The sequence below is a fragment of the Anomalospiza imberbis genome, chromosome 15 (genome assembly GCF_031753505.1).
Source record: "Anomalospiza imberbis isolate Cuckoo-Finch-1a 21T00152 chromosome 15, ASM3175350v1, whole genome shotgun sequence".
NCBI classification, from domain to species: domain Eukaryota; kingdom Metazoa; phylum Chordata; class Aves; order Passeriformes; family Viduidae; genus Anomalospiza; species Anomalospiza imberbis.
This window is the reverse complement of record NC_089695.1, coordinates 16,514,769-16,540,492: the sequence shown is the minus strand read 5'-3', so window position 1 is coordinate 16,540,492 and position 25,724 is coordinate 16,514,769. Positions and strand designations below refer to the sequence as shown.

The 25,724-nt window shown below is 49.1% G+C and overlaps 2 protein-coding genes across 6 annotated transcripts in view; both read left to right on the top strand.

Moving 5' to 3' along the window:
* Positions 1-17,404, top strand: part of ERGIC1 (endoplasmic reticulum-golgi intermediate compartment 1) — a 58,734-nt gene extending 41,330 nt beyond the window's left edge. For all 5 annotated transcript variants that reach the window (XM_068206174.1, XM_068206175.1, XM_068206176.1 and 2 more), the window contains exons 7-10: positions 2,887-2,947; positions 4,020-4,120; positions 6,723-6,845; positions 13,661-17,404. In XM_068206174.1, the coding sequence (XP_068062275.1) occupies positions 2,887-2,947; positions 4,020-4,120; positions 6,723-6,845; positions 13,661-13,768 (393 nt within the window). In that variant the 3' untranslated portion in view covers positions 13,769-17,404. The remainder of the gene's footprint in view (positions 1-2,886; positions 2,948-4,019; positions 4,121-6,722; positions 6,846-13,660) is intronic.
* A 3,043-nt stretch (positions 17,405-20,447) lies between these two features.
* Positions 20,448-24,969, top strand: RPL26L1 (ribosomal protein L26 like 1). The gene is made up of 4 exons (XM_068206171.1): positions 20,448-20,608; positions 21,391-21,563; positions 22,804-22,944; positions 24,798-24,969. The coding sequence occupies exons 2-4, from the start codon at positions 21,396-21,398 to the stop codon at positions 24,924-24,926; spliced, it is 438 nt and encodes a 145-aa protein (XP_068062272.1). The 5' UTR covers positions 20,448-20,608; positions 21,391-21,395; the 3' UTR covers positions 24,927-24,969.
* The last annotated feature ends 755 nt before the right edge of the window (positions 24,970-25,724 follow it).

Below are 25,724 nucleotides of genomic sequence, written 5' to 3'. Positions count from 1 at the left end.
AGCTCAAGTCTGGAAGAGTTCACAGCTGCCACCAGCTCGGGCAGGAGCAGTGTCCAGTCACAGAGCAGCTGTGCTGTGTTCTTCTGAAACTCAAAGTGCTTTTGGAAAACTCTGGCTGTCTCTCTGCAGGGAGTTAGAAGTGAGGGTTTGTGGCTCAGCAAAATCCTGGTTTTAGCATGAACACAGCAAACAAAACTTTCTGCCTTTGTGGAGGAGCAGTGATGCACTCAGGGAAGATGTGTGCTGCCTACTGTGTTCACCACAGCAGCAGTCAAGCTCTTTTTAATTCACTTCACTCTACTTGTATAGCAGACACCTATTAGTCAAATTTGCTCTGTGAAACACAAGTTAGACTTAGCACTGCCAATTCCCTGCTGGGAAGAAGCTGAATGCATGCACTTACCCAGTGGATAGAGTTTCACCAGGTGCTGCAAGTTATGTAATATTACCTGATTTCTCAATAAGGACAGATTACAGCACTTCTCTAGCCTACTTCCAAGGAGCTGGCCTCGCAGGTGGGAGTTCCACATGTGCACACCCAGCTTGAGACTCACCCTAAACATTGCTTACCCATAGTCTCTCTGTAATCTTCTTTCCTCAGCACAGACGTCTCATTAGTCTGCTCCTTGTACACCCACTTCCAAAACCCTTTTTCATGCTAACAAGTCTAAGCGTTGCTTTGTAGTCTTCTGATTCTGCTCCCGGCTTCTTTTAGGAATTATCTTGTGTGGGAACGAGGAAATATTAGCTTATAAATAAGCTTGGCTTAATGTCTGTAAAGCACACTGAGATTATGAAAAACATGAGGTGAGTGGTAACAGGGAGTTGTGCAGCCTGCGTGGGAAATGGGTGCTCTGAGGAAGCATTCCCATTGTTTTATCATGGAGTGCTGGAGTAAGGCAGCTGGAGTGTGAATCAGCATGAAGGAGGAGCCTGGAGAGACAAGCAGCAAGTGTCTTCAGTTCTTGTGGTGAGAAACCTGTCTAGCAAATGTGGAGTTGGCTCCTGGCTGGGACAAGTTCAGATGAGTATTTTCAGAGTTCAGGATAACTGCTCATGGTCTGAGTGTTCAGGGAGGGAGCTGCAGGCAAGCAGCAGTTCAGCAGCACAAAATGAAGAAGGATATGTTCACCCAACAGGTGCTACCACGACCCAGCAAGCAGTGAGAGCCAGCAAGTGTGGGGAGCTTTAACTCTGTCTAGGTGCACCTTTGAATATTTCAGGTTGTCTCCACCTGCTTTGATGTAATAAAAGCTTACATTCCTTACAGAGAGTGAGAAGCTTCTCATTCACTTGTGTCATGTGCTGGGAGTTTGTTCTTTGTGGGTTGGTACTGACTCTGCCACTGTGATCCACTGAGAGACTGGCTGTGTTCTCCAGAAAAACCAGTCTCTTTGAAGCAGAGATTTAAATATCATCTGGCACTGAAGGAGCTTTGAGTCTTCATCAGGACTTTGTGCACAACAGTGGCAGACTTCCTGTAGACATCCCCATTGAGATGAGATCAGAATGAAAACCTGCAGAATTAAAACTCATGCAGTGAGTTCCTGCATGTCAGGTAATCCAGTAAGGAGAGGGATGAGGAGGGCAGGAGATTATTCCTTTTTACTATCAGATGCAGATGACTCTCCTGACAAGGTTAAAGCCAGGATTATTCAACACCATAATGTAGAACTCAGTAGAAATTATGATTAAAAATGCAACATCTCCCATTCCCACATCTCTCTCTTTACTGGGTTACCTGATGGCTGGAGGTAGGAACTCATTGGTTTGAATTTTGGTCTTGATGAGGGGAAAATTTACCGAAAGTTTGAAGTGGACCTTAAAGTCTCTGGCCCATATATTCTGTAAGAGACTTCTTAGCTGTATCAAGAATGGAACACAGCACTGTAGCCCACTCCAGGGGTTTGTTTTTCTTCTTCTGCCTTTTACAGTGAGTAAAGAATGAGCACAGCCTGCAGATGTAGTTTGGGAATGGTCGTGCTTGTGTGAAATTCCAGCAGAGCACAGTGTTGGGAACAGGGAAATGTCCATTAGGATGGGACAGACACATCCATGTGCTGTCAGTTGTTGAGAGGGTCTGGGAGGGAGATGGCATTGCCCTGTTGGTGAGGTGAAACTGTCACACCCATGACCAAATCTTCCTTCCAAGCTCTTCTTCCCTGTTGTCTGACTTAAGGTCAGGAATTTCTGGGTTGCGGAGTTCTTTGTCCTTTCTTTGTACCTTGTGAGCAGCACAACTTCTGACCTACAGCTGCTGCCATGGGCTCTTCCCTGTCTGGAGAGTTCACACCTGGATTATTCTGTTGCTGGAGATCAGACTCCAGGTCACAGCGTGTGCAGGGCATGGAAGTCCTGTTGTTCTGGGCAAACTGATACTCACAGGTCTGGAATCAGCTGCAGGAAAAGCTGAAGGGATGTCAGTGTTGGGATGTGTCCTTCCCATCTCCAAGGCTGAGTTGTACAGACCCAGCTGCTCTGACACGAGCCACCTTTAGAGGAGAAAACTCCTGAGTTTTAACCCCAGTGTGACCCCCATCTGTTTCCCTTTCAGCCTGATAAAATTAATTTCACAGTTAACTCTGCAATGCTCTTAGGAAATCCCTCACGGTGAAAATTTCACAACTGGCCTCTTCCAAGTGCAATTCCTTTAGCTTTGGAGTGGTTTTGGAGTTTCATCTTGTAAGATGTTGTGAAATCAGCTTTTTCACTTGGAGCCAACCACTGTGATGATGGTCACTGAAAGATATTTGGGGTCATCTTTTACTGGGTTGAGGCTTTGTTTTTCGGAAAGGTTGAATCAGGGTAGGGTTACAGGGTAGGGAAGCAAAGGTCAAGAGTATCAAGTCAGAGCAGAGTTTCTTCATCCTCCTTTTTGCTTTCCAGGTCCATAACGTTCACGGAGCATTCAATGCCTTGGAGGGAGCAGACAAGCTCAGCTCAAACCGTGGGTATTCCTGGGGATTGCAGCTCTCAGCCACCCTCTGCAGGAGGGAAAGCAGGGCCATTCACGCAGCACTGCTGTATCCAGAAGTCTTTCATTTGCCTCTTTAGCCAAAATGATCCAGACATTGCTGGCTGACATTTCCATTTCCTCCAGTGCTACAGAAAAGGCTTAGCCCAAAAGGTCCTTTGCAGTCTTTATGGAGTTTTTCATCCATATCCTGTTCCTGCAGTGTCCCTTTGCTGCTGTTACTTCCACCAGAACTCTGCCTTGCACTTGTGTTGCAAATTACCTTGAAATTTCTACTCTGTGGATAGCAAGAGGGACATTTTCATGGCCCAGCACAAAAAGGAAAATTCAATACATGCTACAATTCAGTGTAGAGAGTTGTCTCTTAAATGTTCAGGCTCCTCCAGGACATCAGTCGAGTCCATTTTTTGGAACAAAATCTCTATGGCTGTTCCTGAAGCTATACAGTTGTGGTTTGGTTTTTTTTTTGGTTTGTTTTTTATCTCCAGGAGCCAAATGTCATCATGTTACACTTGGCTAGAGGATCCTTCGGAGACGTCATTTAGAATTTTGTTTTAGAACTGTTTTAGCAGACACAAAAACTGGAACAAGCCATTTGAATAATGAAAAAATAATTTAAAAAAGAGTTAAGCAGCTGCGGGAGAAGGAGGATGAGAAAGCAAGAAAGAAATGGAAGTACACGGGTTGTGATACCTCAGGTTTTTTAGTCAAAATGATCTCAGTGGGCTGCAGCCCTGACCTCAGCCAGTTCCTGATTTAACCAGGCTGTTTGTGGTGGTGATAAAAGTGTTACCATTTATAGTGGCAAGCAGTTAGGAAGGTTCAAGTAACCCAAACCTCGGGTGGGTTGTGGTCCTACAGAAGTGGTGGGCGGCTTCTGGTGTCACCCAAACGCCTGCCAGAGTTCTGAACAAAGGGCACGAATGTGGGATGTGGAGCTTTGTCCCTGAGATAAGGAGGAGGGAGACACCCTTTTCTGTGACTTGTTCTGTGGGCTGGCTCCTTTCTCTCAGTGCTAACGTGTCCTTTCCTTCCCTGAGCACAGCCCTTGCCTCTCACGACTACATCCTGAAGATTGTGCCCACGGTGTACGAGGACATGAGCGGCAAGCAGCGATACTCCTACCAGTACACGGTGGCAAACAAGGTAAAGGAGCAGCTGCCTCTCCACCCAGGAGGCTCCTCTCTGCATCCCAGGGGATGCTCGGCCACCGTTCCTTCCCTCCTGCTCCTCTCTGTGCCCCGTGGGTTTGTAGGTGAGCAGTAGCCTCTGCTGGGAGAAGGAGGAACTGAAGCTCCTCAGAGTGGGGCTTTTCCTGCTGCTGGCATTTGGCTTGTCAAGGCAGGTGGTGGTGGTGCTTTCATTCCTGAGGAAGGTGTTCTTCCCTCCTGGCGTTCTCACCTGTCAGTTTAGCTGGTGTGGATTTCTGTAAATTGTGTGGGAGGTGTTTGCAGGCTGCAGGAACTCCCGTTGTGCCTGGTAAGATGCATCTGAATGGGAACTGGAATCCAGCTGAACACACTAAACATCACTTGCACCTGGTTTTAGTAACAAAACAGTCTCAGTTGTGATGGATGGATGAGGCAAATAAATCAGACTTTTTAGCTTTTTGCAAATGTTGATTTCAGACATTAAGCCACTGAACTGTAGCAGCAAATATGTGCTGGTTGAGTATTTCACAGACCCTGCATTATGATAGTGAATTATCACAGAATCCATTAGTTTAGAAAAGATCCAAGATCACCAAATCCTGCCAGTGACCAATTCCCACCTTGTCACCCAGCCCAGAGCACTGAGTGCCACATCCAGCATTTTAATAACTCAATGTATTGAATTTTTTTAAGGGGAAAAAAGAAAAAAAGACCCTATTTACTTTGTACGGTAGAAAGCATCTTCCAGTTGAAAATTATTTGCCATTCAGGTGCTAAATGAAAGTCCAGAATATGTTTGTAATATCTAATTACTTCTAGTTTGCCCTAACTGATAATTAAGCACACACTCTCCTGGACTAGTTCTCAGATTAATGTTCCTGACTGGTGACTTTCGGGCTTGCTTGTATGGTGTGTCCCAGGGATTTGGACATCTCCCTCTGTTCAGATCACAATGTATTTGTTCTGCTTAATGTCACAACTGCTGTTCTGATAAGGCTCCTGTGACATGAGTTCTGAAAGTAATTTGGAAAATTGCAGGAGCTTTTGACACTTCTGTGAGCTTGGCTGCAAATTGGGGCGTTCAGCCAAGTCTGACTCACTAGGGCCGGATTGCTGGTGGGGAGAAGGGGAGAGGAAGGAAAAAATGAGGTCAGTTCTGTCAAAACGGAGGTGCTGAGAAGCACTGCTGCCTCTGTGCTTTCTTCTCATGGCGCTTCAGTCCTTTACTCCACACTGAGCAGTGGGAAAGGGAAATGGGAAGCCCCTGGAACAGTCTGGCACAGAGTGGCTGGGATGAGGAGGGTCTGAAGGGTATAAACTCTGTCTCCTCTCTTAGCTCCTGTTTCCTCACTTCCCACTGTCCCAAAGTGAGCTGCAGGACTCCAATAAAAGCCTGAAAATTACATGACTGGGGACTTCTGCTTCTCTTGTCATTGTGGGATGAACCACCTAAAAATAGGGAAATTTGGGATTTATACGAGACGATTGAAGGTAAACACTGTTTCACTAGCACACAGAGAGCAAAAGTAAAATTTTTGTGTCGTGCTTATGAGCGTCCTGTTGCTTGCTCATTTTTCATCTTTCTGAAGTATTTGAGGCTGGCTTTGCCTCTTTGTGAAGGAGAATTGAGCCAGGAGAGGAGATGCGAGCTGCCAGCTTGTCGGGGCTGAGGGAGGGAAGAGCAGCTGGGTGGAGAGGCAGCTGTGCCACGCTGGGCTCTCCTTGCACTGCTGGGACCCAGCCTGCTTTCCTGGGATTTTTCTTCACCCTGTGAATGCCTGAAAACTGATACCTATCTCCACTGACAGCACAGACAAAATATTATCTCAGGAAGATGTGGCTTATTTACCAAGCTGGTGTTGGTGTTGGTACTGGGCAGTGTTTCCTGCTGGATGCTGTCCTGTGGCTGTGAGTGGCACTGGACCTGTTAGGAAACAAATGGATTAAAGGAAAGTGGCACCGGAAATCTGGAAGGTCTCTCCCAAACCAGCACTGGTATAATTTTTGAACTTTTGCCAATATTCTTCTGTATACAGTTTCATCCTGGCTTTCAGTAGGAGTTTTAAACGTGGTTTGAACATGGTTGCAGATTATTCATGAGGGCAAAGCATTCCCACTGCCAGTGGGGAGGGGGCCTGACAAAGGAAAGCAAGGACAAGGGGGGATTTTCAGGTTCTTACAAACTAAATTCCATTTGTTTGGTGAATGATTTCTATACAAAATACAGACATTCATGTGATTTACAGAACTAAAACTTGACCTGCAACCAGGCTGTTTGTATTTAAACAGAGCAGATCTAGGATGGAGAATCAATAACAGCCTTTCTGTTTAGTCCTGTAACTCTGAATGAAGGTGAGAGTAATCACCATTACTCTGTCCCCAGATCTTTCATTATCATGCTGTAAAGAGATGTTTTCCTCTTTGATAAGGATGGGAGGTGAGCAGTCACGCAGGAATTCACTGTTTGCTTCTTTCCATCTGGTCACTGCTACGAAACAGTGGGGTGAAGGCCAGACCCACGGAGGCAGTTTTGTGGCAGACAGTCTCTGGAATGAGATTGCTCACACTTTGTGCTGTTTTCCCCCTTTTTTCCCCAGGAATACGTAGCCTACAGCCACACCGGCCGCATCATCCCGGCCATCTGGTTCCGCTACGACCTGAGCCCCATCACAGTGAAATACACAGAGAGGAGACAGCCTTTGTACAGGTTTATCACATCGGTGAGTTGCCCTAAACCCTCCTTCTCCCTTCCTCTGCCTGCCTTTCATGTCCATCCCGAGCCTTTCTTGTCCAGAGGAATTGAGTTTCTGCCTCAGGGCGTGGTGGAGCTAATGCAGCACATCGCTGGGGTGGTGCTGAAGTGGGAGGTGAGTCCAGTGCTCTGACAACTGGATTTAATAGCTGGGCACAAAAAGAAGGGAAAGTAACCTGTTCCAGAAGTGCCAGGCTCTGTCTAGGCAGGATGGGCTCTATTGCAGCATGTCAGAAGCTTGGAAGTAAAGCTGATGTGGTGAGCAGGAAAACTGCAATAAACTGCTCAGTAATGATGAGGTCAAACGTGCAGAGAATCTAGAATGGTTTGGATTGGAAAGAACCTTAAACCTCATCCTATTCCACCCCCTGCCATGGGCAGGGGCACTTTCCACTATCCCAGGCTGCTCCAAGCCCATCCAGCCTGGCCTTGGGCACTGCCAGGGATCCAGGGGCAGCCACAGCTGCTCTGGGCACCCTGTGCCCGGGCCTCCCCACCTTTTGCCACCCCAAAGTCATCCTGGTCTCTCCAGAGGGTTTTCCTTTGTTCAAGTGAGGGAAGGAGAACTGTTAAGATGACACAGAGCTGCCTTGTCCTTGATATCTGCTGGTATTTGGGTGATTTTTACAGTAAATAGGAAGAAAACCGGCAGTGGAGTTTTTATCAGCACCCACTTCTCTCCTCTCCTACAAGACACTGAAGTTTTTTGGTTTTTTTACACTGAGTTTTACTCAGTGCTGCTGCTTGGCTTAATAAGGAGTGCCAGTTCCAGGCGTTTACTGCTGGGTAGAAGTGGAGAAGAGCTGCATTATCAAATTCCAGAGGTGTTTTCATGACGACTTCCATTTGGATCTGTCCAGAGAGCATCCTGCAGTCCTGATCTCAGCATCCAGAACAAAGCTGTGCTGGCCAAACTGCTCATTAGGCAAAGAGCTATTTAAAGATCCTCCAGAACTTTAAAAAAAAAAGTGTCTTCAGGGAGTTGGCTTAAAATGGAAGCTGCAGTGAGCTGTGCCAGTGAGGCATGGTGGAATGTGAAGCAGTTGATAAATTGGCTGGAGTGAAGACCTCAAATTCTGATTTTTAAACTGTTTGACTGTTTTAACTGGAAGTCACATAAACAGTATGGTGGAGTTGCACTTCAAGATTTTGATTTTGCAACTTCTGATAAACAACAAGTTCCTTTCACTGAACTTTAGGCAGTGAATAGAATACACAAATAACCAGATTAGGGGGCTTGAAGTAAAACCTAAATGTCGTGGTGAAAGACTTTCTCTTCTTAGCACATCCACTTGGCTTCAGAACATAATCCTAAAAAAGGTCAAACATCAGCATTTCATGACTTGACATCTCATTCTGCCTCTGCTTCTTTCCCTAAAATTATGCTCCCAAAAGTTTCTTACACATCTTGTTGGGGGTGAGGATGTGGAGGTGTTTTCATGGGAAATTATTTGATAGCTGGCATTATTCTTTATTATCAGCATTGACTCACTGCAGATCTGCCATTACATGCCTATAAAAAGCATCTTTTGTGAATGATATCCTCCTTCTGAGTTGACATAAGGGACCACAGGAGAGAATTTCCTCCCTGGTTGCCACAGTGACATTTTGCTTTTGTATCATTTGAATTTGTATCCCATAACCTCAAAAACTGAAATGTGTGTTTCCTACTGAGAATCCAAAAATGGAACCAAAAACGGAATCAAAAAAGCGGTTCCAGTTCTGTTTCTGTAAAGATTTAAAGGTTGATTAATTCTCATTAAATAAGAATTTCAGTTTCTCCTATTGCCCAAAATATCAGTCCTCTCCACACACCATATTCCTCACTGGACTCAGTCTGAGTGTTGAAGCACTGGCCCCAGGATGAATTCTGCCCTGTTCTGTCTTTAAAGGTAGCCTGGCACTTTCTGGCTGCTTAAGGAGAGTTTTGCAGTTGATTTTTGGCTGCTTTGTTTGGTGCTGTAAATGGCTGTGGCTCAGGCAGCTCCCTGGGGGCTGTTCCAGCTGAATGTCCTCACTCTGGGGGGTGAGGATGATGCTGGTGGCTGTGTCAGGACGTCACACAGGTGTGACAGACACTCCTGGTGTGCAGGCAGAGCCTTGTTCCAGGGGCTGGACCCTGGCTCAGCCTGGGCCATCTGGCCCTGCTGAGCTGCTCTGGCCTCCTTTGGGCCAGGATTTCTGTACAGGAGTATTGTAAATGCAGGTGAACCCGGTGGAAGAAATGCTGATGTCTGACCCCAGTCCAGAAGGCTGAATGATTTCTTTACTATAACTATGCTATAACACATTAATATACTATTTAAAGGAGATACTAAAACTACAAACCTACTTTTGTAACTCCCATATCTAACTCACTCACATCTCGTGACCCTCTCTGAGTGCAGCCACAGGTGGTTGGATTGGCCATCAGCTCCAACAATCCTCACCAGAACCCAACCAAGCAATCACCCCAGGTGAACAATTATCCAAACACATTCCACATGGGAAAACAAGGAGCAGAAATAGAAATTGTTTTCTCTTTCTTTCCTCTATGAAAAAAATCCTGAGAGAGAGAAGAAAGTGCCTGCCACACAGGAGAGCAGCCTTGGCTCTGCATCACAGCCTCACAGCCCCCCAGGTGGCACTGGACAGCTTGGGAGGGGGAGCAGCACTGCAGAGGATCTGAGCACCTCCAGCCCTGCCCTGTTTGGATGACATGATCTGGTCTTTAGCCCCTTCCTGGATCTCCAGCCTGGCCTTTTGCATCACAGTTGCTCTGGAGACCAGCTAGTGATGGCCAGCACTGGGCTGAGGGCCAGCAGGGATTGGGCTGGGGCGTGTGGAGTCACTGCCTGGCCATGGAAAGCATCAGCTTGTTCTGAGCAGCTGCTCAGTTTAAAAACCACAAGACAGGCTCTGGGACAGGGGCTCCTTCACTGTTTACTTGGGCTCCCCTGTGGCTTTCAGTAAATTCAAATTACTCCTGGCATGGGGGCTGATCCTGGGCTGACTCCTGGGGGGTCAGTGATGGAGGGAAGGACACACTGCTGGGGGATGATCCCATGGGAGAGGGGTGTTGGCTGTTCAGCAGAGAGCCAAAGGCATCTCCTGCTGCTGGCAAGGTTATCTGATGCTCTTTGCCACTCATGGCTTTGCCCTCCAGAACCTCAGCGCTGTGAAGAGCAGCATTCCAGCCCTGTAGCAGCATTCCCACATCCTCTCTGTCCCCATTCTAGCTCATGCCTGCTCCTTAGATCTTTGTGGTGTGAAGAATTATCCTAATTTTCTGTACCGTGTGAGAGGTGCTTCCTGTGCAAAGGCTTTGGTTTAAAATAAGTGTGCTTTTTTTTTTTTTACTTTCCATGTCGTGCTCAAAAATGTTCAGTATTAAATAAGATTTTATATTTCTTGTGGGTCAGTGCTGCTGCCTCTGTCACTGTTCCATGAGTTTGCCAGGGATCCTAGAGTTAAACATGGGGTTGTTTTGCCTGTCAAACTGCACTGCTTAAAATCAACTCATCCCTCATAAAGAGAAGCCATTCAAGACCTCCTGGTTGAGGTTATGGAGCAAAGGGAAAAGTTTCACTGCTGAAAATTCATGAGTTCTTGTAAGTGGTCAAACTGAGAGAAGGTTTTATCATGAGATCAGTGTCGGGGCTGGGAGAGGAGAGCGGGCAGAAAAGCAGCCAAAGTTCTGCTGAAGCATTCAAAATCCAAAGAAATATTTTTTTCCTGGTATGAGAGGACTCTAGGTGTGAAAAAAAGTTAAACTGGAAATAATGGAAGGTGGGAACTGGAGCAGAGTGGTTGCAGGCAGAGTAATTTCAGCCATGGGAGCTGGTACTAGCAGGTGTCACAGATTCAGTCCTGTGGCATTTTTAAAGCCAAATAATGCAAAATGTGCTGAAAATCTCTGTGTGGGATTCTCCAGCTTACCTTCCTAGGAATTGCCTGAGGGCCCTACCGGTCCCCTCTGACTTTAAAAGTCCTTTTCAGACTTTAGGACATCCCAGAGGAGCACAGTCATGTGTCTAACACTTGCCTTTCTGTCGCCTTGCTTGCAGCCTTGCCTCCTCCTGTGTGTGCACTCGTGTTCTCCTTTGGGCACGAGCCTGCATCCCACTCTGCTGTGATCTCCTTCTGTTCGAGGTGCATTCCTCATGTCCAGAGGGCTCTCACTGCTGGGATTATTCCACTTCTGTGCCTCTTTCCCTTCACCCTTTCATGGCTGGGCCTGAGTCCCACAGACCTCACGGCAGATCACTGCCGATAATTCATTCCATTCGATCTGGAGAAGTGCCTGGTGCCTGCCTCCCCTGCGCAGCAGAGGTGTGATGATAAAGGACCATTTGGTGCAGCTCCTGTGCTGACCTGGAGCCCAGCCCTGGTCACAAGCACTCCAAGCCCTTTTTTCGTCACCAGGACTCAAAGCTGTGTGTGCAGGAGGCCCCGAGCCAGTGCCAGGTGTGTGTGACTCATCCCCACTCAGCACTACAGAGCTCTGCAGATGAATTTATTTTTTTTTCTATTCCCCAGCCCCTTGTGCTGCTGCACTGAAGTCAGATTTTCCTGCCTGTGATGCACAGTCTGCGTGTTGGACGGGGTTTGTGTTTGTGGTGTGACATCTCCCGTCAGCTGAGCTGCTCTGAGCTGAAATAACCCAGCTGCATGGTGGGCATTTCCCTGGGAAGTCACCCTGTGTCACACCCCGAGGGACAGCAGGGAGGGGGTACAGGAGCAGGAGCTGGACTTGTCCCCTAAAAATCCTGACTTAGCCTCAGGCTGGTGCTCTGGTTTTAGCAGCCTCGATCTGCTGGAATGCTGAGTGTCCTGCAGAAGCCACATTTCCTGCAGCTCCTTGTTTCACTGAGCTCACAGAACGTTCATATCTTGGTTATAAATGCACATGGAAAGGAGCTGTAGTTCTCAGTGCCTTTGCTCACCCTAATGAGCTGTTTGTTCCTTCCCCTCAGCGCTGCTGCTGCTGCTCTTACGTTGGTTTTTTCTCTGTGGCTTTGCCCGTGGGGTGCTGTGTGGGAGAAGAGACGTGGCAGGGTTTGTGTAGTGTGGCACCGGTTCCCTTCTGGGCCAGCTGTGTTGCACTTTTATAACGTTTATCATGGAATTATTTAGGTTGGAAAAGACCTATAAGGCCATCGGGTCCCAGCTGTGCCCCATCCCCACCCTGTCCCCAGCCCAGAGCTCCCAGTGCCACCTCCAGCCCTGCCTGGGACACTCCGGGGATGGGGATCCAAACCTCCCTGGGCACTTCCAGTGCCTGAGCACCCTTTCCATGGGGAAATTCCTGCTGATGTCCACCCTGAGCCTGCCCTGGCCCAGCCTGAGGCCGTTCCCTCTCCTCCTGTCCCTGTCCCTGGGAGCAGAGCCCGACCCCCGGCTGTCCCCTCCTGTCAGGAGCTGTGCAGAGCCAGAAGGGCCCCCTGAGCCTCCTTTTCTCCAGGCTGAGCCCCTTCCCAGCTCCCTCAGCTGCTCCAGACCCTTCCCCAGCTCCATTCCCTTCCCTGGACACGCTCCAGCCCCTCAGGGTCTCTCACCATGAGAGGCCAGAGCTGGACACAGGTGTGACCTCAGCAGTGCCAGCACAGGGGACAATCACACCCTGCTCCTGCTGCCACACTATTTTTATAGAAAAGCATCAGAGTTCTGCTCAAGACTGGCTTCATACAAACCACCTGGTGGGGAGGCAGAAGTCAAGCACCACAGGAGGGGAAGAAAGTCCCAGGGTGCCACCAGGCAGTGTGACACACCACAGCCTAACCTCAAAACGTTACCAGCCATGTTCTAATTACACAGCTCTAACTTCCCAACTCCCACATTTTTTACTTCATAACTGTGATGCTCTTTTAATTTGGTCTTTTACGTTGTGTAGGATGAGGTGGTTCTGAGAATAACAACGGGGTTGTGAGAAGGGGAACAAGATGTGGAGCTTATCTCCTGACGAGGGCCTGCCTGGGAAAAAGGGGATTTGTTACAAGCTAGGAGCTGAAGGAGAGAGTAATCCCAAACCACTGAGCCATTGTAGCAGGGAAATATTTTGTGTTGTTGGTCTCTTCCAGCCTAAATGATTCTGTGATTCTGTTGCCACAAAGACTCTGGTTTGACAGAATACACAGATTATTTCTGTGGTTTTGTAGCCCTTGAGAAGTGAACTAGGCTGTTAACACTAATCAGGAGATTAATTTTTCCCTAACTCTGTTCTTAGAAGTAATAATGTGTTTTAATTCGACCCAAGATCCACATCTTGTGTGGAAAACTCTGTCCCACAAGGAGTTAAGTTGGCTGCTGTGAGCAGCCCTTGTCATGGAAAGTGTTAGGCAGAGCTGTGGTGTCACTGGGAGCTGGGTTTCTCTGTTACTCACTGCCCTTCACGTGCTATTTCAGAGTCTTTTGCCTGTTTGTAAATTATTGTCTTGTGAAATGGGGAAAAAGACTAGAAGACTGTGGTGTTTATAACAGAAAACAGTATAGGAAGATGTGAGCAACACAGAGCTTCTAGAAAGCTGAGTTAGGTGGAGTTCAGCCCAGGAGGGAGCAGTGTTTGTGCTGTGGGAGCTGGGATTCGTGATGGGCTCAGGCTGTGAGGAGTTCAGCACTCACTTATTCCACTGCTGGGAATGGTTTTTGTGAATGATCCTCATGGAATTCCATCCCCAGTGCTGTTACCCCGTTCTTACTGTGCTTCCAGAAAACACCCCAGCAGCAGGATCCCTCCTCCAGTTCAAGCTGTGTAAAAGTTTCCCTCGTGGTTGACAAACGTGTTTCCTCTCTCTGTAATTCCAGATATGTGCCATCATTGGAGGAACATTTACTGTAGCTGGGATCCTCGACTCCTGCATTTTCACAGCATCAGAGGCCTGGAAGAAAATCCAGCTGGGCAAAATGCAGTAGCAGTGAAACTCTACCCTCGACTCCAAGGACAGGAGCAAAGATTGAGAAATCTACCACTACCTGTTTTTGTCTTTATTTTCTATTTGATTGAATCAGTATGTTTTTTTCTAATCAGGCTGTTCAGTGAAGACAAATCAACAAATCAAAGAAATCTCCATGCATTTCAGAGCTCTGAGAGGGAAAAATCAGTGGAATCAGGGTGTGGATTTTGATTCCCTCCCCCCAAAAAGAGAGGATGAAATGCCATATCAGATCTAAGTAAGGATGGCAGTCTGTCCTCTGGGAGGTTCCCATGGCAGTGTACAAGCTAGGGAGCAGGTGGCAAAGAGCTGAACTGTCTTGTGGCACTTTCTGGAGTTCTGTTGGATTTGCATGATCAGACAATCGACTTTTGTATAGGGCAAAATTACGCATGAGGAAGAAATTCCACCCATGGTGCCAAAAAGGTGATGTATCTGTTGGTGAGGAGTGGAAAGTGTTAGACCCCACAGCAAACCTGAGAGACAGAGGGCAGAAATAACATCAAGAAATGTTTTGTGCTTCTAGTGAAAGCTCAGTTGTTCAGATACAACCTTTCTAACGAAGTGAAAAAAGAGCAGGAAGCCTTCCCCAGCTACCTTTTCCTAGGTAATCTGTGATCCCAGCAGTGGAGGGCATTTCTTTTACTCTGGATGTAAAAGTGGTTTCATTTCTTCCCACTAACTGAATATCCAGTCTTGTGTTTACAGGTGGCATGAAGTAAAAACCAAACTGAGCAACACAGTTTTATGTGGCCTTTGCTTTGAAAGGGAATAGTTGTCTTTACAGCATTAGCTTTTCTTTCTTCTGTTTCTAAACACAGACTACCCAAAAGTCTGGATTCTGCACTTCTGCTTTATTATTGTTGTGGTTTTTTTTTTTTTTGTTTTGTTTTTTTGAAAAGAGGTTTTATATTCTCTGTGCTCAGAAAAATGGTGCAGCCCTCTGGGTGGATGAGCACAGCTTCCTCTCTTGCTTTATGTGTGTGTGCACAATACACCTGTCAAACACAGGAATTCTGACTTTTCAGGATTTAAGGTGCCTGCCTTTTCCTTTAAAACTCAGTCAGGGCATCTTTTCTGAGCCCTGGACTGACACTGTTCTCCCACAGGTACCCAGGGCAGCATTCCCACAGGCTGACCCTTGCCGGGAGTTTTGTTTGATCCCTTAAAAAGATTCCTGAGCTTCCCTGTCCATTCCTTTGAGCCTTGTCTTCTAGAGCCTCCATAAAACAGGGGTGTGAGGGGAAAACTCCTGCCAGGGGGTGTCTTGCATCTCGTGGTGGGCATGAGGTCTCCAAAATGATGCCCCCCAGGTGCCCCCCAGTGCATTTTGCAGAGCCTCATCAATGTTCCTTGAGTAGTGACAGTCTCAGTAATTCAGTAATTCACATGCCTTGTGAATGTCTGAGCTGAGGATACACAAATTTTAAGTCTTTCAGGACGGATTAAACAAAAATAACCATAAAATAAAGGTCCTGAACTCGGTGCTGTAAATTCTAAGATGGGTGCAGGGTTTCTCTTGGATGACATCCATTGCCTTTTCCTGGAGGCAAAATATCCAAACTTTACGCTGTGATGATATGAATTGTTGAATATTCAGTGTTATTGTTAGAGTCAGATGCATTTCAGAAGAATTCCTGATTGTCTGTTGAACTTGTCTCATTGCTCTGGAAGCAGGGAAGGTGCAGCCAGTTTTTTCCACCCACCCAAAAGAAGCAGCCAGCTCCTCTCCCCCTGCCATGCTCTGCCCTGGAGTGACTTCAGACAGCATTGGGATTTTTCCCAGTTCTTCTCTGGACTGATTGCTCTTACTTTAGGTGTAAACGGGATTGTGTAACTTCCTGTACCCCTTCATGTATGGGTAGGATTTTTTACTCTTTTTTTTCCCCATGTACAAAGATGAACTTTTTCAGTGAGATGCTTGTGTTCATTTGGGGTGTGTGTCCGTGTGCCTGCGAGTGGAGCCCTCTGGATGTGGGATTTTCCATGGCAATTGCTTCTCCTGCTGGCTGAAGGATTTCCTCTAATCCACTGTGACCAGCTGAAACTCACAGCTAAAAAAAAATGTCCTGATTTTTCCTTTTGGATTTGGTGAGTCTTTGCTGACAGCTTGGGAACAGTGGATTACAACGATGAGATTTTTAATATTTCAGCATCTTCCTTACACTGAGATTTATTTAGTGCATCCTTCTGAGCTGGCAAGGGGAGATCTTTGCAGCACAGTTCATTTTCTGAAATTTCTCCTCTGGTACAATTTCTTTGACACAAGCAAAGGTGGTTGCAGATTCTTTGGTGTCCCCTGGTGTATTATTCCCATTCTTCTGCCCATTCCCTTAAACTGCCTCTTGTGCAGTCCAGGCCAGTTCTCTAAACCAGACCAGTGAAATTAGTTTGTTTGGGGTTTTTTTGGGGTTTTTTGTTTTGTTTTGTTTTGTTTTGTTTTTTTGGAAATAACACACTTCAGCGTGCCTGCTCTCTCTGCCAAAACATCCCCTGCAATAAGGTAACAAATCACTTTTTTTGGGGTTTTTTTTGTGAGATGTGGAAACCAAATTGTACTCAAGTTCTGGCAGGACAAGCAGTCCTTGGTTCTCTAAACCAGGTCTAAGCCTTGGAGAGGTCCCAAGCCAAGGCCACCTTCTGGGGCTGTTGGGATTTGTGGTGAGCTTGTCCTGCAGGGTCACACCTGGTACTGCATCGTGTGTTTACAGCAGAATCTGCTCTTCATCTCTCCAGATGTGGAAGCAAGGCAGTTACTGCCTCTGCACCCACGAGATCTCACTTTTATTCTGAATGTTCTGTAGAGGAAATGAGCTTAGCCGTGCTTTTAAACGTCCTTGCAAACAAAAGAATTTCAGGTCAGAGCAGAAGGAAACCCTCAGTTGTAGGGTTCTGATTTTGCCCTTCCAAGTCAGTGTTTTGATAGAAGTATTTGGGTTTCCAAAGAAGACATCCCTGTAGGAAATACCTGAAACTTCCATTTTAAATTATTCCCTGTAACTCCAGACTCCATCCTACGGTGAGAACTTGAGGCAGAGGATGCTTTGCAATGGTGGAATTAAGAACTTCTGGCTCTAGGGAAAGTTATTAGCTGTATTCTAGGCAGTATCTGGACTGCTAAAGAGGATTTTTAAAAGAAAATAAAATGGAAAAGGGGTACAAAAATCCGTGAGAGATGAGCCTGTGAATGTTTGATCTGATCTCTCAAATACTTGGACTTATGTGCGCTGTAAAAAATGAGATCTGCAGTGTCGGTGGCCCTGTCTGCCACAGCTCCTGGGTATTTCTCATTTATTTTTCTTTCTCTGTGTGACGCACGGGCTGTTGGGGCTGGGAATGGCTGTGATGAGTCTCTGCTTTACAGGAGTTGTTTGAATTTGCAAATTGGGGATGTCAGTGAGGGGTTTGTCCCTGGAACGTGGGAGAGAGGGGCAGGGAGGAGGAGCAGCCCTGCTGTGTCTGGTACAGCAATGTTTAAAGCACAAGTCTTTTACATTTCTACAGTGGAGACTGTTAAGGAGTTCTGGCATTTGTCTTTTTAATTTGCAACCTTATGTTAATAAACTATTAGCCTTTTTAGTTCCATAATTAAAAATAAAACTCTTACGTGTTTCGATTGGCTTCTTGTTGCACTCCTGTTGCAAAATCAATCCAAAGGGTTTTTTTTCTTTTGTTTTTAATTATGATTTCAGTGGACTGAGCGTTATCACACAGTGAAATCACTGGGAGCCAGGTCACTGTGGTGAAAGTTAGCACGAGGCTCTTTTGTAATGAGCCCTGAGTCATGTCTGGACGTTCAGAGCTCAGTTTTGTACAGTACCAAGTGTCCTAACCTTTTTTTTTTTTTTAAGGAAAGGTGGAGGGACCGTGCCTGGGACTTGCTGGCTTTGGCTTTAGTCACTGTGCTTCTTGGTATATGAAATAACCCAGTTTTTCCCCCCCTCCCCCCTTTAATGTCCACTTAGCCTTGCTTCATAACTATTTAGAAATAAGTGTCTGAGGCAATTTTTAAAGATTGAACAGCAAAGGGTCACAGCACAGTGAGTTTGGGCCAAGATATCTGCACCATTGTAAGAAACCAATTCCCTTTATGCTGGAGTGGGCCAACCAGATCTTTGTGAAGGAAGAGATCCTGCCTGTTCCAAAGACTGGAACTCACATTCCCACAAGTGATGGGGTGGTGCTGCAAGTCCCTTACTCTGTAAAGGACAAATAAAGGCTCTGGGGAAGGAGTTTGTTCAAATCCCAGCCTGCTGCAACTCAGTCCCAAACTTTTCCAGCCGGTATTTATTAAAAACCCAACCAACCTGTGTCTCAGCCAATTAATTGCTTAATTTCTACCAAGTGAGAATAAGTTAATCTGTGTCCTGAAAATACATACTAGGGCCACATCTACCTGAAAAGGAAATGGTTTGTGCAGGTGAGCTGGGTTACAGGGGCAGGGATGGAGGTGACAGTGACACAGGAGCAGGGGCTGGGCAGGGGAATTGGTGTCCCTTGGGGCTGGGGGACATGGGGCTGGTGTCACTGGTGTCCCTTGGGGCTGGGGGACATGGGGCTGGTGTCACTGGTGTCCCTTGGGCTGGTGTCCCTTGGGGCTGGGGGACATGGGACTGGTGTCACTGGTGTCCCTTGGGCTGGGGGACATGGGGCTGGTGTCACTGGTGTCCCTTGGGCTGGGGGACATGGGGCTGGTGTCACTGGTGTCCCTTGGGGCTGGGGGACGTGGGGCTGGTGTCACTGGTGTCCCTTGGGCTGGTGTCACTGGTGTCCCTTGGGCTGGGGGACATGGGGCTGGTGTCACTGGTGTCCCTTGGGCTGGGGGACATGGGGCTGGGGGACATGGGACTGGTGTCACTGGTGTCCCTTGGGCTGAGGGACGTGGGACTGGTGTCACTGGTGTCCCTTGGGCTGGGGGACATGGGGCTGGTGTCACTGGTGTCCCTTGGGCTGGTGTCACTGGTGTCCCTTGGGCTGGGGGACATGGGGCTGGTGTCACTGGTGTCCCTTGGGGCTGGGGGACATGGGGCTGGTGTCACTGGTGTCCCTTGGGGCTGGGGGACATGGGACTGGTGTCACTGGTGTCCCTTGGGGCTGGGGGACATGGGACTGGTGTCACTGGTGTCCCTTGGGCTGGGGGACATGGGGCTGGTGTCACTGGTGTCCCTTGGGCTGGGGGACATGGGGCTGGTGTCACTGGTGTCCCTTGGGCTGGGGGACATGGGGCTGGTGTCACTGGTGTCCCTTGGGCTGGTGTCACTGGTGTCCCTTGGGCTGGTGTCACTGGTATCCCTTGGGCTGGGGGACATGGGGCTGGTGTCACTGGTGTCCCTTGGGCTGGTGTCACTGGTGTCCCTTGGGCTGGTGTCACTGGTATCCCTTGGGCTGGGGGACATGGGGCTGGTGTCACTGGTGTCCCTTGGGCTGGTGTCACTGGTGTCCCTTGGGCTGGGGGACAGGGCTGGGTTGGGCAGGAGGAACCGGTTTCACCCTCCTTCATGGAGAGCAGGAGCTGGTGGTGAACAGCAGGGGAGGAGTGAGGGACAGGGGGTGCCCAGGTGGGCACTGGGGACAGTGCCAGCAGGTCTGTCCCGGGGCGATGCCCGGCTGGGCACGAGGAGATGGTGCCAGGTCGGTACCGGGCCGTGATGCCCAGGTGGGCACCAGGGATGATGCCCAGATGTGTGCCAGGTGTATCCCGAGTCCATCCCAGGTCTGTCCCCACTCTATCCCTGCTCTATCCTGGCTCTATCCCGGCTCTATCCCTGCTCTGTCCTGGCTCTATCCCTGCTCTATCCCAGCTCTATCCCGAGTCTATCCCTGCTCTATCCCGGTTCTATCCCGGCTCTATCCCAGCTCTATCCCGAGTCTATCCCTGCTCTATCCCGGTTCTATCCCGGTTCTATCCCAGCTCTATCCCGAGTCTATCCCTGCTCTATCCCGGTTCTATCCCGGTTCTATCCCAGCTCTATCCCGAGTCTATCCCGGCTCTGTCCCGGCTCTATCCCGAGTCTATCCCGGCTCTGTCCCGGCTCTATCCCGGCTCTATCCCTGCTCTATCCTGGCTCTATCCCGGCTCTATCCCGAGTCTATCCCGGTTCTATCCCGGCTCTATCCCTGCTCTATCCCGAGTCTATCCCGAGTCTATCCCGGTTCTATCCCGGCTCTATCCCGGCTCTGTCCCGGTTCTATCCCGGCTCCATCCCGGCTCTGTCCCGGTTCTATCCCGGCTCCATCCCGGCTCCGTCCCGGCTCTATCCCGAGTCTATCCCGGTTCTATCCCGGCTCTATCCCGGTTCTATCCCGGCTCTATCCCGGTTCTATCCTGGCTCTATCCCGGCTCTATCCCGAGTCTATCCCGGTTCTATCCCAGCTCTATCCCGGCTCTATCCCTGCTCTATCCCGGCTCTATCCCGGTTCTATCCCGGTTCTATCCTGGCTCTATCCCGGCTCTGTCCCGGCTCTATCCCGAGTCTATCCCGAGTCTATCCCGGTTCTATCCCGGTTCTATCCCGGCTCTGTCCCGGTTCTATCCCTGCTCTATCCCGGCTCTATCCCTGCTCTATCCCGCCTCTATCCCGCCTCTATCCCGGTTCTATCCCGGTTCTATCCCGGCTCTATCCCGGCTCTATCCCGGCTCTATCCCGGCTCTATCCCGGCTCTATCCCGGTTCTATCCCGGCTCCGTCCCCGCTCTGTCCCCGCTGCAGCGCTGTCCTCCGGCCGCCAGGGGGCGCGGCTCTGGGCCCCGCGGCGGCGCAGGCGGAAGCGGAAGCGCTGCTGGCTCCTCTTCCGGGCGGGCGGCGCGGCGGCGGCAGCGGGTGAGGCACCGGGAGCCGCCATCCGCGGCCATCGGGGCCATCCGCGGCCATCGGGGCCATCCGCGGCCATCTCCGGCCGGCGGGGCCTCCGCGGGGCAGCGGCGGGGAGCGGGACGGGGCTCGGGCGGCCGGGGGCCCGCCCGGGACTGCGGGACGGGGAGAGCTCGGGCCTCCTTCGGGCTGCGCTTTCCTGGTGCATTACGGAGTTAACGCAGCCCAGCCCGCATTTACGGGGTGTGCACGTAAAAGCTGGGGAGTTGAGCAAAGCCAGCCTTTCGTGTAATTTAGCCTTGATTTAATTTATCCTTTGCTGTCAGGATCAGTGGTGCCCTGACCGGCAGTGGCGTAGCGCAGCTGTTAGAAGTTCAGGGAAGGCCAGAATTCTCTTGGGTTTGCAGATGTGCTCCATGCTCGCTGCGGTGAGGAGCGTTACCGGAGCTGCAGGAGCGGAGCGAGCTCTCTGTGCAAGCCCACAGCACACATCTCTACGGGTGGATGTCAATGGGAGCGGCGTGGCCGCAGGGCAGCATCCCGGTGTGCTGGGAGCGGGAGGAGCGCTCCGATGTGCAGGGGCGGCAGTCCCAGCGTCACTGTCAGTCAGGGCACAGGCTCCAGCTGTTTGGAGTCCGGGATATCGGGGTTTGTTGATCAGCGGTGGGATTCAAAAGAGTTGAAACTGCATTTTTATGCCGCGGCGGACTCTGTGGGCGTGGGTGATGGAGTGTAGTGTGTGTGTGTGTCCCCCCCTCTCCAACTGCTGGGGTTTTTTTATTTTTGTGCAGCCAAAATGAAGTTCAACCCCTTCGTGACCTCGGACCGCAGCAAGAACCGCAAAAGGCACTTCAATGCCCCCTCCCACATCCGCAGGAAAATCATGTCCTCGCCCCTGTCCAAGGAGCTGCGGCAGAAGTACAACGTGCGCTCCATGCCCATCCGCAAGGACGACGAGGTCCAGGTACTGCCCTGCCGCAGCCGAGCTCCTCCCCGAGGAGTTTGCAGCAGGAATTTCCCCACGGAAGGGATGCTCAGGCACTGGGACTGCCCAGGCAGCTTGGGAGTGCCCATCCCTGGCGTGTCCGAGGAAGGGCTAAAGGTGGGGCTCTGGGATGGGGCATCATTTGGATGTGATGATCTTGGAAGTGTTTTCCAAGCCGGCCGATTCTGGGATCCTGTTTTCATGTGCAGCCTGTGGAAAAGGGAAGGGTGAAACTCATATTGGTGCTGGAGCTTTGCCCTCAGCATGGCAGAAATAATCTAAGTTAATCAGTTCATGACTTGGGCTGTCAAGTGTTTCTTAAATTCACTTCAGTGACAAGGATGATAGCAGGAACACAAGTGTGCTGGCAGTTCTGCTGCACTTCATTTACCTGCATTGATCATTGTGCTGAACTGAGAACTTTCAACAATAAAGCACAGAGCAAAGAATTGTTTCTTTTTTATAGACTGCTACCTGTGATATTTGAAAGATTGGATTAGAAATGAGTCCGACCTAAGTGGCTTTTTTATATAAAACACAATGATAGGTGAAAAATTAGAGTAAAAACTCTTAAAAATTGGAACTTGGCTGCACAGCTACAGAGCTCTCTCATTGGGGTGTGCTGCAGAGAAAGTGGGGGAGAAGCACAGTCCTGATCTATGATATGTTCCATGCTAGTAATGCTGAAATTGTCAGGTCACTCACGTGTCTGTGGCTTGGATCCTGAGCAGCTCAGCTGGGTAATTCAGCCATGGGTTGTGTGTAGTAAAAATGTGGCAGACCCCGGCTCAGGGAAGAAATGCTGATGTTTGCCCCAGATCAGGAGGCTGATAGCTTTAATAAAACTATACTACAGTACATTAATACACTATTTAAAGAGAGACTACCCTATTCTACATACTGACTTCTTACTCGCCTAACTCCAACTCGTGACTCTGCTGAGAGCCCGAGCCACAGCTGGATCCCACTGGTCACTGACCCCAAACAACCTTCACCAGGATCCAACCCTGCAATCCCTGCAGGTGAACAATCTCCACACCACATTCCACATGGGGAGAGCAAAGGGGCACAGATAAAGATTGTTTTCTCTGCTTCTCTCTGTGCTTCTCCTGAGAGACAGAATCGTGTCTCTCTGTGCAGAGGATGGGAATGTCACAGGTGTGAGATGGGCTGGCCGCTCCAGGGCTGGTTTTGAGCTCAGTGTGTGTGCTGTGTGCAGGTGGTGCGGGGACACTACAAGGGCCAGCAGATCGGGAAGGTGGTGCAGGTGTACAGGAAGAAGTACGTGATCTACATCGAGCGCGTGCAGCGGGAGAAGGCCAACGGCACCACCGTGCACGTGGGCATCCACCCCAGCAAGGTACGGGGGCACCTGGGGCTGCCACCTGCCAGCAGAGCTGGGGGCGGATGGCTGCTCTGGGATTGGGTGGGAATTGTTACCAAGTGGTGGGAATGCACCTGGGTCAGCAGATGGAGAAGGATCTGGGGGTGCTGGTGACCAAGAGCTGGACCCCCATGCCCTGGGCTGATCCCCAGTGGGCAGCAGAAAGGGGTTGGGATTGTGCCCCCTCAGGTGAGTCCCACCTGCAGAGCTGGCCCAGCCCTGGCCCAGCACAGCAAGGAGCTGGAGCTGCTGGAGAGAGCCCAGAGGAGGCACCAGGGGATCAGAGGGATGGAGCAGCTCTGCTGGGAGAGCTGGGAGTGTTCACCTGCAGAGGAGAAGCTTGGGGGTGACACAGTTGTGGCCTCGCAGTGCCTGGAGGAGCTACAAGATGGGCAGAGAATTTTACAAGGGCCTGGAGGGACAGGATAAGGGGGAATGACTTCACACTGGCAGAACAGGGTTAGATGGGATATTGGGAAGAAATCCTTCCCTGTGAGGGTGGGCAGGCCCTGGCACAGGTGCCCAGAGCAGCTGTGGTGCCCCTGGATCCCTGGCAGTGCCCAAGGCCAGGTTGGACTGGGTTTGGAGCAGCCTGGGACAGTGGGAGGTGTCCCTGCCATGGCAGGGGTGGAACTGGATGAGCTTTAAGCTCCCTTCCCACCCAAACCATTGTGGGGTTCTGTGAATAACAAATGGAGATGCTGCCTCAAGGAAATGTTAGTGTCATGAGCAGAGAAGTGAGTTGAAACCACAAACTCCTCATTGTTTCTAGGAGCAGAAACTTTGGAATCTTGCTAAAATTAATGTTTGAAGAGACTGATGGTTTCAAAGCACAAGATGGATCACTTAAAACCATCTTTCATCTTTGCTGTGTGGCACTTGCACTGGATGAGGAGGTGCTGGAGAGGCTTAAATAGATGTTCAGAATTGTGATTGTTCTTGCAGGCAATTGTGAACTGAATACTTCTGAGCCTGGGTTTAGCCTGAGGTATTTAGAGCTGGTGAAAACCAGGTAAAGCCTGTTTAGATCATAACAGGAAACATTTCAAACTAAACAAGAACTTGACAAAACCTGGTTTGAAGCAGATGAATTCAGTCTGCTTCAGCCTTGCCACGTGGGCACAAAGATGGAAGTGTTGGTGGAAAAAATCTAGTTGTAACAGGTTTTCTGGTGTAAATGGTTGGTGTGTTCAGCAGAGGGAGGGCAGAATTATTCCAAAACATCACGATTTGTGTGCAGCAACAACATCTGACTGACAAGGTGACATTGTGGTGGAGCCAGTGCATGTATCTCTGTGCTGAATAGCAGTGAGAGAAACAGAACTTTCTGCTGGGTCTTCACTCAGGGAAAATTTTCATTAATTGGGAGCTAGACCTCAGTGAAGCTTTGCATAAAGATTCTGGTTATTAATGCAGAGAGCAGAGGGATGTTTTGTTACAGACTTGGAGTGGGCTGTGTGAACAGTTTGTACCTCTCCTGGGCAAAGAGGTGGGAATTACAATTGAGACCTGAATGCACAAGGAATTGAGGAGAAAGTTGTGCCTATATGGCATTTCTAGGATTTCATTGTTAGTTCTATTTTCCAGGTAGTGCTTTCAGTAATACCAACACGTGAATTTCTTTGCCTGAGCAGGAATTGTTGGATAAATTCTTCCCTGGGAGGGTGGTGAGGCAAAGGGTGCCTGGAGAAGCTGTGGCTGTCCCTGGAAGTGTCCAGGGCCAGCTTTGGCTGGTGGGATCAGCTCTGTGCTGTGGCTCAGGTGGATTTGGGATTGGCTGCTGCCCTTCCCTCTGGACAGGGAGCCTGAACTCCCTGTGCTCTCTGCAGGTGGTGATCACCAGGCTAAAGCTGGACAAGGACCGCAAGAAGATCTTGGAGCGCAAAGCCAAGTCCCGCCAGGTTGGCAAGGAGAAGGGCAAGTACAAGGAGGAGACAATCGAGAAGATGCAAGAATAGGGGCTTTCCTGATTGACACCATTAAAAAACTGCTAAAATTCAACCTGTCGTGTGTCTTCTTTCAAAAATATTGATGTGTCCTGCTCAGTATTTAAATATTCCTACTTTTGTTTTGACTTTGTAAAAAATACACTAAATTAAGAAGCTCTTTGTACCTGTTTTTACTGTTGAAAAAAACATTTTTCCCTGAAAAGAAATGCTTCAACCAACCTGAAAGAGCAGCGCAATCCTGAAACATCCGTGTTAAGTCATTGTGTTTGTCTCTTCGTTACATGTGGCATGATTTTTTTAATATCAACATGTTAATTCTGTGCACTGTATATGTAATTAATTCAGGTCTTATATTTATGAGGAGAAAGGGATTTGTGAGCAGTGCTCAGGAGGCAGAGCTGACTGGTTTGGGAAGGGATGGGGTGAAGCAGTCTCAGCGCTGCTGGTGGTGCTATTTTGGATGAATTTTCTGTGAGATCTTTTCCTGGCACTTTGTACCTCCATGTTGAAAACAGCCCTGGCTCAGTGAATTTCCTGGCTCAGTGAACGCCCCTCTAATTGCTGCTGCAGAGGGAAAGGAATTCAGCTGCCTGGACAACAATGGAATCTAAAAAAGAGGATGCTGGCAATCGGAGAAAATGGTTTTAGAAGCCATGCTTTAGGTGGACCTGAGTGAGTTTCTCTCATGAAGGCTCAGAGGTTTTGTCCCTCCAGCTCGTGCTGCTTAACACAAAATTTCTTCACCTTGAGTGGGTGTTTGAGTAATTCTGTGAGGTTTGTTCACCACCGGGACCTTTCTGGGTGCGG

Coding starts and splice junctions, on each gene's coding strand:
- RPL26L1 (XM_068206171.1), top strand. CDS start 21,396: ATGAAGTTCAACCCCTTCGTGACCTCGGACCGCAGCAAGAACCGCAAA. Junction 21,564..22,803: donor GCAAGGACGACGAGGTCCAG/GTACTGCCCTGC, acceptor TGCTGTGTGCAG/GTGGTGCGGGGACACTACAA. Junction 22,945..24,797: donor TGGGCATCCACCCCAGCAAG/GTACGGGGGCAC, acceptor TGCTCTCTGCAG/GTGGTGATCACCAGGCTAAA.